General features: G+C 43.2%; 1 protein-coding gene and 1 pseudogene across 1 annotated transcript; both read right to left on the minus strand.

The window, feature by feature from the left end:
• Positions 1 to 2,097: 2,097 nt before the first annotated feature.
• Positions 2,098 to 2,916, minus strand: LOC127624896 (odorant receptor 131-2-like; annotated as a pseudogene).
• Positions 2,917 to 12,299: 9,383 nt separating this feature from the next.
• Positions 12,300 to 13,268, minus strand: LOC127625496 (odorant receptor 131-2-like). Its single transcript, XM_052100815.1, has one exon. The coding sequence runs from the start codon at positions 13,266 to 13,268 to the stop codon at positions 12,300 to 12,302; it is 969 nt and encodes a 322-aa protein (XP_051956775.1).
• Between the last annotated feature and the right edge of the window lie 240 nt (positions 13,269 to 13,508).

The raw sequence follows: 13,508 nt of genomic DNA on the forward strand, positions 1-13,508 counted from the left end.
TCATCCTTTATCAATAAGATTTCACACAGCAATTTTTACAAAAATCGCATCCTTCAGGTCTACCGCCGCAAACCAATCTAGCTGTCGAACGCAGGTGAGAATCTGTTTCTGCGTGAGCATTTTGAATGGGAATCTGTACAAAGCCCGGTTGAGAACTCGCAGGTCCAAGATTGGTCTCAACCCGCCTCTTTTCTTGGGTACGATGAAGTAAGGGCTGTAGAAACCCTTCTTCATCTCAGCTGGATGGACGGGCTCTATCGCATCTTTGAGGAGCAGGGTGGAGATCTCTGCTCGTAAGGCACTGGCTTGTTGGCCGTGCACAAGAGTGGAGTGAATACAGCTGAAACGATGCGGGAGCCAGGCGATCTGGATCACGTAGGAGAGTCGAATGGTCCTGGCCAACCAGCGCAATGGATTGGGAAGTGAGAGCCACGCATCCAAACTACATGCGAGGGGCACTAACGGGACGATCGTTTTTGATGTACCGGGCGGGGCTTCGCGACGGGGGGAGCAGGTAATAATGCGTCGCGAGGCAAAAGAGCGTCCCGAGGCTTGGGTGCTGAGAAAAGACTGAAAGCACTTACCTTGGTTAGAGACTGAGGAAGAGGTCCTAAGGAGGTGCTTTCGGAACTTGTCAGCACTGGCCTGCCAGGGAGCTGCATCCGGTGTGCCATGAGATGACACAGGGTGTGGGGAAATCACTCTTTTATTGAACATGTGGGTACCGCAACCCAGAGAGGGTGCGGCAAATGAAAATAAGGAAAACAAGGATTCTCCTCCCATCCGTCCACCGGGTATGGAGTGGTCTTGGTACCATCTCTGGAGCGAACATCCGACTGCCTGGGTTGCCCATCTCAGGAGCGCTTCTGAGTTTTTTTGGTCCGGGAAGGGGTCCTGGAGACAGGGGGGCATACTCCGCCTGCGAGGTGCTCGATGCTGGGACTGAGAGCTGGGCCCAGGTTGCGGAGCAGCCTGCCGTTGTTTGGTCGCAGGGGGATGCCCTCGACGAGCAAGCGGGTCACGGGGCGTGCTGGTTGGGCAGCGCCACGGCATGATGTGTGAAATCACCTCCGTCTGCTTCTTCACCGCCGAGAACTGCTGGGCAAATTTGTCGACGGTGTCGCCAAAGAGGCCAAGCTGGGAGACGGGGGCGTTGAGAAACTTAGCCTTGTCAACGTTGCATATCACAACAATGTTCAGCCAAAGGTAGCGCTCCTGGACCACAAGGGTGGCCATCGCCCGCTCGAGTGCCTGCGCTGTGACCTTCGTGGCTCTGAGAGAAAGGTCGGTGGCAGAGCGCAGTTTCTGCAGCATATCAGTATTGTGACTACCCAGGTGCAGATCTTTAAGTGCCTTAGCTTGATGGACCTGCAGGAGAGTCATGGCATACAGGGCGGAGTCGGCCTGTCCGACAGTGCTGTAGGCTTTGGATGTCAGTGATGAAGTCATCCTACAGGCTCTAGAGGGGAGTACCGGGCATTCTCTGGGCATAGATGGATCGCAACCGCCTTGTCCACATGTGGGACTTCCGTGTACCCATGGGTCACTCCGCCATCCAGGGTAGTGAGAGCGGACGAGCGAGGGGGTCCGTTACGGGCACTGAAAGGTTCCCTCCACAGCGGCGTCAGCTCGTCATGCACTTCCGGGAAGAATGATACAGGGGGGCGTGGCTGTGAGCGGCGCCTGGCACTGAGGTACCAGTCGTCAAGCTGCGAAGGCTTTTGGCAGGATGGGGGGTTCCAGTCCAAGCCCACGCTCATGGCAGCCAGGGAAAGCAAGTCGGCCATCTGTGCGTCCACCTCCGACTGGGCAGGCTGGCCCGAGAGCGGCAGCCCTGTTGAGTTTAAACATGGGAATTAAAACATTAAAAAAATATATATTTTGTAAAATAAGAGCAAAAAACATTTATTCTATTACTGTCTTTTTAAAGTTGAACATGCTTTTAAATATGGTTTTCGTCATGATCAAAAGGTTTTTGCAACTTGTAAGTCACGCATTTCTGATTATTATTATTTGTAATTATTTTTTGTATTACAGTAATTTTTACACTGTTTTTTGACCCCATCTCATATTCTTGGGCAGTTATTCTCCACACAGTTAATGCACATTAACAGAGGGCCTTACTTTGCCTTATCGATAAAATAAATATTTGAATAAAGGGCTCACAGCATCATCTCTCAGACCGTAGATCAGAGGGCTCAGACAGCATGGCAGCAGAAGAACAAGAAGATAATTCAGAAATCTGAGGTGGTTGAAAATTGAAGAATTGCCTACACTCAGCATGTACAGTGTTCTTTCTATTGTAGTATAGAGGAAAGAGGTGAGACACAGGCCCAGCTGAATCAAGTGCAATAACACTGTTGTGTGGGCTTTCCTAGCAGAATCTTTCTTAGATGAAACAGAACGGGCTGTCACCATAATGCTAAGGTAAGTGAAAATAATGATAATTGCAACAGACACAAAATAAAGCACACCAAACCCTTCATATTTATCTGTCCATAAGTGTGTAATATGAAATTTCCGTTAAATAATTGAGGTTGACAATTAATGCAAATATAATGTCTATACCAATACACAGAGAGCTAAGGAACCAGATGATTCCTAATGCAATGCAAGTCCTTTTTGGTGTGGCGATGTTGCAGTGCCTTAATGGAAAGCAGATAGCCACATACCACTCCAGGGATATCACTGCCAGTGTCAGAGGAGCATTTCAGAACATGCAGTGGGAGACAAAGACTAAAAGAGTGCAGATGGCTTTAGTTATATGGCATACATGATGGTGGTGACCAGCAGAAGTACGGAGACATTATCAAAAGAAAGAGCAGTTTCCTCTCTCCTCTGCTCACACCACCAGTGCTCACGGTAGTCACCCCCACTGCACAGACTCCCGTTCAAGATGCTGACGCAAAAGCACATTTTGACATGCATCCGTCATCAAGAGTGGTTCGTGGCGATAGACCTGAAGGACGTGTAATTTCACGTCTCAATTTGACCTCGACACAGACCCTTCCTACAGTCCTACAAGGTCCTCACCTTCGACTTGTCCCTGTCCCCTCACGCCTTCATGAAGGTCACAGATGCAGCCCTTGTCCCATTAAGGGAAGTGAGCATTACCTTGACAACTGGCTGATTATAGCTCATGCACCTCGGTTCAACTGGGAAAAGAGCAAGCTCTCCCTGGTTCAGAGCATCTCTTTTCTTGGCATGGAGTTAGACTTGGTGTCAATGATAGTGTGCCTCACATGCGAGCGTGCGCAGTCGGTGCTGAAATGCCTGAACTTATCCAGGCAGGAAATGTCGGTCCCACTGAAGATCTTTCAGAGGCTCCTGGGGCATATAGCATTCTCACCGGCTGTCATGCAGCTCGGATTGATGCATATGAGACCGCTACAGCACTGGCTCCAGACCCGAGTCCAAAGGTACGCATGGCACCATGGCACACATCGCGTGGCTCTCGCACCTGCCTGCAGCCACCTTTTCAACATGACGACAGTGGCTTATATAAAGCGCCAAGGTGGTTTGCGCTCGGGTCGCATGTCGCAACTCACCCGTCATCTCCTCCTCTGGAGTCAGCTGCGACTCAGGTCACTGCGGGCCACTCCTATCCCTGACAACCTCAATGCCACAGCAAATGCTCTGTCATGGCAGGTGATGGTCAGGGGAGAGTGGAGACTCCTCCCCCAGGTGGACCAGCTAACAGGTAGACCTGTTCGCCTCCTGGGAATTCTCCCACTGTCCGCTCTGGGATGCCCTGATGGGAGCTCCCCTCGGTACAGACACGCTGGGACACAGCTGGCCCCGGGGGCTGCACAAATACACGTTCCCCCCAGTGAGACAGGTTCTGTGCAAGGTCAGAGAGGACGAGGAGCAAGTCATTCTCGTGGCTCCGTATTGGCCCACCCAGACCTGGTTCTCGGACCACACGCTCCTTCTGACAGCACCTCCCTGGCAAATTCCCCTGAGGAAGGACCTTCTTTCTCAGGGACGGGGCACCCACTGGCACCCACCCCCAGACCTCTGGAATCTCCATGTCTGGTCCCTGGACGGGATGCGGAAAACTGGTCTACTGCCTGCAGTGGTTAACACGATCACTCAGCGTGCGCAATCGAGTCAGTGCTTTCCTTCCTGCAAGAGAAGTTGGATGGGTGGCTGTCCTCCTCCACTCTCAAGGTCTATGTGGCTTCTATAGCAGCACACCACAATGCTGTTGAAGATAAGTCTCTCGGTAAGCACAACCTGAACATCAGGTTCCTGATGTCGAACACTCCTAGGCTGTGCATCTTTCCCTCATGGAACCTCGCCATGATACTTTTAGGCTTACAGAGAGCCCCGTTTGAGCCCCTAGAGTCAGCCGTCTCATTGAAGACCACCCTCCATGACCACACTCACTTCTATCAAGAGGGTCAGGGACCTGCAAGCGTTCTTTGTCAGCAAAATGTTCCTAGAGTTCGGTCTGGAAGACTCTCATGTGATCCTGAGACCCTGACCGGGCTATGTGCCCAAGCTTCCCACAACCCCTTTTAGGGATCAGGTGGTGAGCCTGCAAGTGCTGTCCCCAGAGGAGACAGACCCAGCCTTATCGTTGATGTGTCCGGTGCGTGCTTTGCGCATCTAATTGGATCGAACGCAGAGCTTTAGACTCTCTAAGCAGCTCTTTGTCTGCTTTGGCAGACAGTAGAATAGGAACGCTGTTTCCAAACAGAGGCTTGCACACTGGATCGTGGACACCTTTGCTTTGGCCTACCAGACCCAGTTCGTGCCCACCCCCTTGCGGTTCAAGCTCACTCCACAAGGAGTGTGGCATCCTCATTGGTACTGGCCTGGCACTTCTCTAGCAGACATCTGAAGAGCAGCAGGCTGCTAAACACCCAATACTTTTGTGAGATTTTACAATCGAGCCAGTTTCGTCCTGTGTTCTTTCAGGTAATAACAAGTAAGTTGGCCGGGTGTACCGATTGTGTACAGCGCCTTTCCCCTCCACGAGATAAAGCCATGCTCTGTTCTCTCCCATGCGTATTCATGATCTGTGAACCATGGATGTCCCTCCTCCTAGCCCTCTGGCTCACAAATTCAGTGGAGGACATTAGCAGTACGTGTGCTAATGTGCCCTGCACTGGGGTAAGTGCTCCATAGGTCTCGGTTACCCCGGTAACCTCCTGTGATGTATCTTCCAATGTACGGATGAAGTATAGTAGTAATATTGGCTATAACTTTACACAGAAAAGGTTAGTAAGGGATTTTATAACACCAACATCATGTTTACATTACATACATACTGTTGAAACAGTTTAACATTTAAAAATTGGTCCCCATTCACTATTATTGTAAGTGCCTTACTGGAACCCAGATTACTGAAACCCTTGTATTGAACATGGAATATTGCTTTAAAACAATATAAAAAAATACAATAAAAAGTCCCCACAGATAGACTCCATAGACATATGTGTGTGGTTGTGTGGTTCATTAGTTCATGTGTATAGCTTTAGCATTTACTCAAACTGAAATGGGAGGTTGCATTTCTTTTCCTCCTTGTGAAAAGCGATAAATTGTTTTAGTATTATTTATTAAAATGGTTGAAAATGTGGCCAAGAAAGAGTGGTGGATCCTTTGGTAAAGATGGGGAAAATAACATTGTTTTACTTTTACAGCAGCACAGACTGTGTCATACAATGACAGAAGCAGAGAAAATACGGCACACTACTCGTAGAGTGTGCTCAAACCTGCAAGGGGGCAGACACGGCCTGGGTCTGATAGGCTAGCCATGGTGTTGACGACCCAGTGGGCAGCCTCTGTTGGAGACAGCGCCCCTTTCCGCTGTCTGCCACAGCAAACAAAGAGCTGCTCAGAATATCTAAAGCTCTGCATGCAGTCCACATAAGTACGCACTGGACACAGAAAAGATAAGCGTAAGCAACACATCCAAGCTCCGAGCCGAAGGCACTAAGGGGATGATCATGTATGACAGACCAGGTGGGGCTTCGCAGCGGGGGGAGCAGGTAATATTATGTTGGGGAGCAAAGTTGCCTCCCAAAACAGATGTGCTGAGAAAAAAACTCTTACCTTGCTCCTCGTACCCGGCTGGGGCCTCGTCAGAACCGGTCCACCGGAGTCTACAGTCGAGGGCGTGGAGGTGACCACATCCAGACCACCTTGAGAAAGGCATGTGGGGGTACCGGTTAGGTGATCGATGGAGTGAAGGAACTGCTCTCTTTTTCCTGGCAATGTGGGAACACTGGCGAGGCATGATGTGGGAGATGGCCTCTGTCTGCTTCCTCGTTTCGGGCAGTAAAATGTGTACTCTATGGCTTTGTCAACTCATCATGCACATCCGGGAAGAAAGGAGGGCGTGGGACGAGCAGACCTGAAGGTGGCAGCCCAGTCGAGTCATCAGCAGCAGACGCTCTCCGATGCAGCGCCAAAATCATCATCCAGCTCATGGGGTCCGAGGGAGACATCAGACTGGCCATGGGGCAAGCCGGTCTTCCGTCAGACCCTGACAGAAGCAAATGAGCGTGCAGGGGGCGGGTGGTTCATGGTGATTTACCCGGCGAAAACGAGCCCGCTGCACTCACCAAATCACCTTCATTGCCAGTCGTGCCGGCCCCAATCCCACAGGAAGGAGGCACGGCACGGGGGGCGGCTGAAGTGGCTTTCTCTTGGAGGAAAGGAAACCGCGACCACAAAGTTGCCATGGTTATGTTCTCGCACTGAAAAAAGGGAAAGCAGAAAGCCACATACCACTCCAGAGATATCACTGCCAGTGTCAGAGGAGCGTTAAGTTGGTGACAAACTAGCCAATTTTTCACTGATCAGGTGAGAGAGACGAAGCGTGTGTTAGCGTCTGCCAGTGGGAGGTCTTTATCACTTGACTGCGGGGACTCCCTGCTGAGTTAATGGTTCCAGCAATGGAAAATCACATAAAAATTGTTAGAAAAATTATTCTGTCACCAAGGCAGAGTCTTGTGTTTTCGTCAAATGACCAATGAGCATCTTCTGAAAAATGGAAAAGATATCTCGCTGAGCGTTTTCATCACATTCGATGCCATGAGTGCCCATGCCAGGAAAGCAATAACAGTCATTATATATTTAGCCTGGCTCCCGGATATTATGCATTTATATTGTACTGCATTTATTCACAAAAATATATATAATTATTACATAAATAATAAACTATTCTATAACCATTTGATTGTATTTTAAAGCAATCATTATTAAATGAATGAGAGAGAGATTTTAGTTGTGATCTTATTTTTATCCATGTATTTATATGGTTTGTAAAAGTAACTATTGCATACAACAGATGCAACATATATACTCATGTAATCATTGAACCAAAACATCACATTTATTTATTATTTATTAAGTGACTATGTGCTGCATTAGGCCTTGTGTGTTCTCTATGTCTTTCTCCGTGCTCTGTCCTAATTTTCTGCACATGGTGAGGCCCTGCATTCTACCAATGTTAGGGAGAAGGCCTCCAGTTCTGGGAAGGAGATAACACCTACCAGTTGCAATGTCTAAATCATTCAGCATTTGGATTGTTTATGGTGCCCTCTAACCTCAAAGGATTTTAAGTGCTGTCCTTGGTACCTTCTTGATATAGAGAAAGAGGTGTAGTCACTTCATGATGGGAACCTGATTTATGTTATGGCTAACAAATTGTTGGTTGTAGGAAGGTGGAAACAGGCTATATTTGACAAGTGCAAACAAGTGACCTATCAGAATCTTAGAAAGTGTTGTACTATGACACCTCTAATTCAATTTGCATAAGACTATAATTGCTTGTGAAAATCTTTTAATGTGTGCTTATTTTTCTCCTTCTGCCTTTCTGAAATATTGGATCCCATTGACTTGTGATGCTTAATGGAAATGCAAAGAACAATCAGTAAATTCTCTCTCTCAATTGATTGCAAACCCGATGCAGGTGTAAACTGACTGGAGTTTTTATTCCTCAATATCTATATTGGTGAACCCAGCTGTTTCCCCCAACACCTAATCCACATTGAAAACCTCTGGAATGTGATCAAGAGGAAGATGGATGGCCACAAGCCATCAAACAAAGCTGAGTAGCTTGACCACCAGGAGTGGCACAAAGTCACCCAACAGCAATGTGAAAGACTGTTAGAGAGCATGCCAAGATGCCTTAAAGCTGTGATTGATATATATATTTATATATATGCGATTAATTTGACTAAAAATAACACGTTAAAAAAATTAACGCCATTAATCGCAATACCCCCCAGAACGTAATATGTAAGATTACTGAGAAATGCAAGCTTGTAGTACCACCTGTTTACTCCAGAGGTCAGTAAGTGAAACTTCAGCTGCGTGGCAATGCACAGTTTATATAGTGAAGAAAAACACCCTTGAGCAGCAGAATACAAACTTGCGTTATGTTCTTGCATTCAAAACACTTGATGGAGAGCAAATCCGAACTAAGGGATCTCAATATGTGTTCTAAGTATTAAACTATATCTGAATATGTTTTTATTTTATATATATATAATAAATATATAAAAATATAGAATTTTTTAAATATTTAAGATAACATTGTATCATTATTTCATCATTATAATTTAATTATTGTTATATGAGGGGCTTCCTCAGCAAATAATTGTATATGCGATTAATCACGATTAATTAATCGGGACACCATGTAATTAATTTGATTAAAAATTGTAATCAATTGACAGCCCTAATATATATATATATATATATATATATATATATATATATATATATATATATATATATATATATATATATATATATATAGGGTTGGGAGTAGCAGAATATATGTAATGGGATTACGAATTTAAAACACAAAATATAAGTAATTGTATTCCACTACAGTTACAATTTAAATCATTGGTATTTAGAATACAGTTACATTCAAAATGAATTTTGATTACTGAAGATATTACTTTGCATTTTTTTCATTTAATAATTATTCCTTTCAGATGGAAAAGCTTTATACATATAAATTATGCGATCCACAGTGCATTTGAACAGTGGTGAAACACTTTCTTATGATGTGTTACATACATACAAGCACACAGAGAAGTACAGTATGTTTGGAGCAGAAGAAATAGAAATAAAGCTTGTGTAAATTGTCAGCTTTACGGTAAGCTAAAATGCTATTTCTAGCCATTTTACATGCACATGTTACCAGACACTATCGTATTTTTTATCAAGAAAATTCACATTGGATCATAATACATTTTTTCTAGTAAGACCTTTGATTTCATCTGTAGTGGAATAAATGTAAAAAGCAACCCTCCCAACCCATATATATACACTCACCTAAAGGATTATTAGGAACACCTGTTCAAGTTCTCATTAATGCAATTATCTAATCAACCAATCACATGGCAGTTGCTTCAATGCATTTAGGGGTGTGGTCCTGGTCAAGACAATGTCCTGAACTCCAAACTGAATGTCAGAATGGGAAAGAAAGGTGATTTAAGCAATTTTGAGCGTGGCATGGTTGTTGGTGCCAGACGGGCCGGTCTGAGTATTTCACAATCTGCTCAGTTACTGGGATTTTCACGCACAACCATTTCTAGGGTTTACAAAGAATGGTGTGAAAAGGGAAAAACATCCAGTATGCGGCAGTCCTGAGGGCGAAAATGCCTTGTTGATGCTAGAGGTCAGAGGAGAATGGGCCGACTGATTCAAGCTGATAGAAGAGCAACTTTGCCTGAAATAACCACTCGTTACAATCGAGGTATGCAGCAAAGCATTTGTGAAGCCACAACATGCACAACCTTGAGGCGGATGGGCTACAACAGCAGAAGACCCCACCGGGTACCACTCATCTCCACTACAAATAGGAAAAAGAGGCTACAATTTGCAAGAGCTCACCAAAATTGGACAGTTGAAGACTGGAAAAATGTTGCCTGGTCTGATGAGTCTCGATTTCTGTTGAGACATTTAGATGGTAGAGTCAGAATTTGGCGTAAACAGAATGAGAACATGGATCCATCATGCCTTGTTACCACTGTGCAGGCTGCTGGTGGTGGTGTAATGGTGTGGGGGATGATTTCTTGGCACACTTTAGGCCCCTTAGTGCCAATTGGGCATCGTTTAAATGCCACGGCCTACCTGAGCATTGTTTCTGACCATGTCCATCCCTTTATGGCCACCATGTACCCATCCTCTGATGGCTACTTCCAGCAGGATAATGCACCATGTCACAAAGCTCGAATCATTTCAAATTGGTTTCTCGAACATGACAATGAGTTCACTGTACTAAAATGGCCCCCACAGTCACCAGATCTCAACCCAATAGAGCATCTTTGGGATGTGGTGGAACGGGAGCTTCGTGCTCTGGATGTGCATCCCACAAATCTCCATCAACTGCAAGATGCTATCCTATCAATATGGGCCAACATTTCTAAAGAATGCTTTCAGCACCTTGTTGAACCAATGCCACGTAGAATTAAGGCAGTTCTGAAGGCGAAAGGGGGTCAAACACAGTATAGTATGGTGTTCCTAATAATCCTTTAGGTGAGTGTATATATATATATATATATATATATATTATTATTATTGGACAATTTTCTCATGGATCCATTAGCGCATGGTTTAGTTATCCAAAATCTTTTTTTTTTTTTTTTGCCTGATGCTGCATGCACATGGCTAGGTGTCAGTATAAGTCCAAAATGACTTCCATATTAGTCAATGCAACACAAAAATATTAAAATAAAACACAGAGCATCTTTAACAGAAGTACCACATACCTTTCAGAGAAACTGATAATTTTGCAGTGGTCTCTAACATTTTTCCAGAGCTGAATAGAGCCTGCTTTATACCATGGTCACTTTCCATTTAAAAGTTAAAGCTGTTGTGATTTTTGTAGAAAAGGTCTTGATTGGAAGTATAAAAATAATTGTTAGCTTTACTTTTGTTAGTTAGGCTACAATATTTGATCTATGGGTCATTAGGTCTACAATTCTGCCCTTTCTAAATCAGACACAGAGCTAAAGTAGAGCAATAAGTCCAAAATGACAAAATGACTAAAAATAGAAGTACCACATACCTATAATATATATATATATATATATATATATATATATATATATATATATATATATATATATATATATATATATATATACATATATAGTGTTTTAATTGTTTAACTCAGACCTAGTCGTGGATTACCCTGCTTTATACCATGGTTACTTTCCAGCATTTAAAAGTTAAAGCTGTGGTGATTTTTGCAGCGCAGATCTTGATTGTAAGTATAAAAATAATGGTCAGATTTACTTTTGTTAGTTAGGCTACAATACTTGATCTATGGGTCATTAGGTCTACAATTCTTTCTAAATCAGACACAGAGCTAAAGTAGAGCAATAAGATTAGGTTATATTTATTTGACATTTTTATTAAAATGAATAAAAAGCTGTATTAATAATTGAAAAGAATATTAGTTTACATGTATTTTGGTTTTATTATTCTTTTTAATATTCCTCAACCAAAACGGTTGGATCCTCAAGATTTTTGTTGGATGATGGGTCACATGCTAAAACCCATCTTCACTTTGCTGGACAATGAAAGACTCATTTGATAGGTCCTGGTTTCCTTCCTCCCCCTAATTTTATCACTTTTGATGTTGTGTTTTGTGACGTTAATCCCAACTCTATATTTGCATCTGTATGTATTTTGGTCAGATGCATATAACTCTCACAATATAAGGTGGACATCAGAGCAGGTATAAGGCACTTTAATTTAGAGCAGTGATTAAACTCACTTTCTGTTGTTGTCATGTTACTTATCTGCCTTAGACCAGCTATACAGTAATTTTAAAAGCAATGCTGTGTGTCAAGAACATTAGTATTCTAAGTGTTATGAAGGCAAAAGCATCAAATGGCACATTTTTTGAGTTTTCCAATGAGTAATGTATTAATGTACAGTATTTAATGAAAGTTTAAAATGTATGAATTTCACCACATTACTTCTGCATTAGGCTATTTTAAAACCAGACCTGACATAAGGTAAAATAAACCAAACAAATATACATAGTTTAAACATGGGAATAAAAACATTACACATTAAAATAAAAGAGCAAAAATAAAAAATAAAAATAAAAACATTTTATTCTATTACTGTCTTTTTAATGTTGAACATGCTTTTAAATATGGCTTTCATCATGATCAAAAGGTTTTTGCAACTTGTAAGTCACTCATTTCTGATTATTATTATTTTTTATAATGTTTTGTATTACAGTAATATTATGCAGGTTACACTGTTATTTGACACCATCTCATATTCTTGGGCAGTTATTCTCCACACACTTAATGCACATTAACAGAGGGCCTTACTTTGCCTGATCGACAGAGGAAATATTTGAATAAAGGGCTCACGGCATCATCTCTCAGACCGTAGATCAGAGGGCTCAGACAGCGTGGCAGCAGAAGAACAAGAAGATAATTCAGAAATCTGAGGTGGTTGAAAATTGAAGAATTGCCTACACTCAGCATGTACAGTGTTCTTTCTATTGTAGTATAGAGGAAAGAGGTGAGACACAGGCCCAGCTGAATCAAGTGCAATAACACTGTTGTGTGGGCTTTCCTAGCAGAATCTTTTTTAGATGAAACAGACCGGGCTATCACAATAATGCTAACATAAGTGAAAATAATGATAATTGCAACAGACACAAAATAAAGCACATCAAACACTTCATGTTTATATATCTGCCATTTGGCTATAAACAATCTCTCAAGTGAGCAGTTTGACATCTCTGTTAAATAATTGGGGTTGACAATTAATGCATATATAATGTCTATACCCATACTCAGAGAGCTAAAGAACCAGATGATTCCTAATGCGATGCAAGTCCTTTTTGGTGTGGCGATGTTGCAGTGCCTTAAAGGAAAGCAGATAGCCACATACCGCTCCAGGGACATCACTGCCAGTGTCAGAGGAGCAATTCGGAGCGTGCAGTGGGATACAAAGACTAAAAGAGTGCAGATGGCTTTAGTTATTTGAAGGACAGACAGAGACATGGCATACATGATGGTGGTGACCAGCAAAAGTACGGAGTCACTCATAAGCATGTGGCCAAAAAGAATGTAGCGTGGCGTCTCATGGAATATGGGCTTGCTTCCTAGAGCAAAGAGCATGACACAGTTTACATAGATGAAGAACAGGGGTATCAGTGCAGCCACTGCAGTTTTAATACTGTTGACAGCATTAAAGTCTACCTTATAGAATTGCTGATGAGTAAAAGACAGATCCTCAAGTGTGCCATTGGCCCCTGCCATAAGCTGAAACACAAGAAACAGAATTTCAGAATACAAGCAATCATGCCATTATTCTGACCATATAATTATTTAATCCAATTCCTTTTTAAGAGTCAGCTTTTTCCATTTGTCAGTTGTCTGAATGAGTTACATTTTAAAAGGCTGAACTAGATGGAACAGACCTCAGACAAAAATGCTCTTCTTCAACAGTTATAAGTCAGGCATCAACCTTCCTCCTTATCCAGCTGCAGATCTTGAAGA

This window comes from Xyrauchen texanus, chromosome 31 (genome assembly GCF_025860055.1).
Source record: "Xyrauchen texanus isolate HMW12.3.18 chromosome 31, RBS_HiC_50CHRs, whole genome shotgun sequence".
Lineage (NCBI taxonomy): Eukaryota > Metazoa > Chordata > Actinopteri > Cypriniformes > Catostomidae > Xyrauchen > Xyrauchen texanus.

Excerpts from the sequence above, each read along its gene's own strand:
- LOC127625496 (XM_052100815.1), bottom strand. The coding sequence starts at position 13,268 with ATGGCAGGGGCCAATGGCACACTTGAGGATCTGTCTTTTACTCATCAG.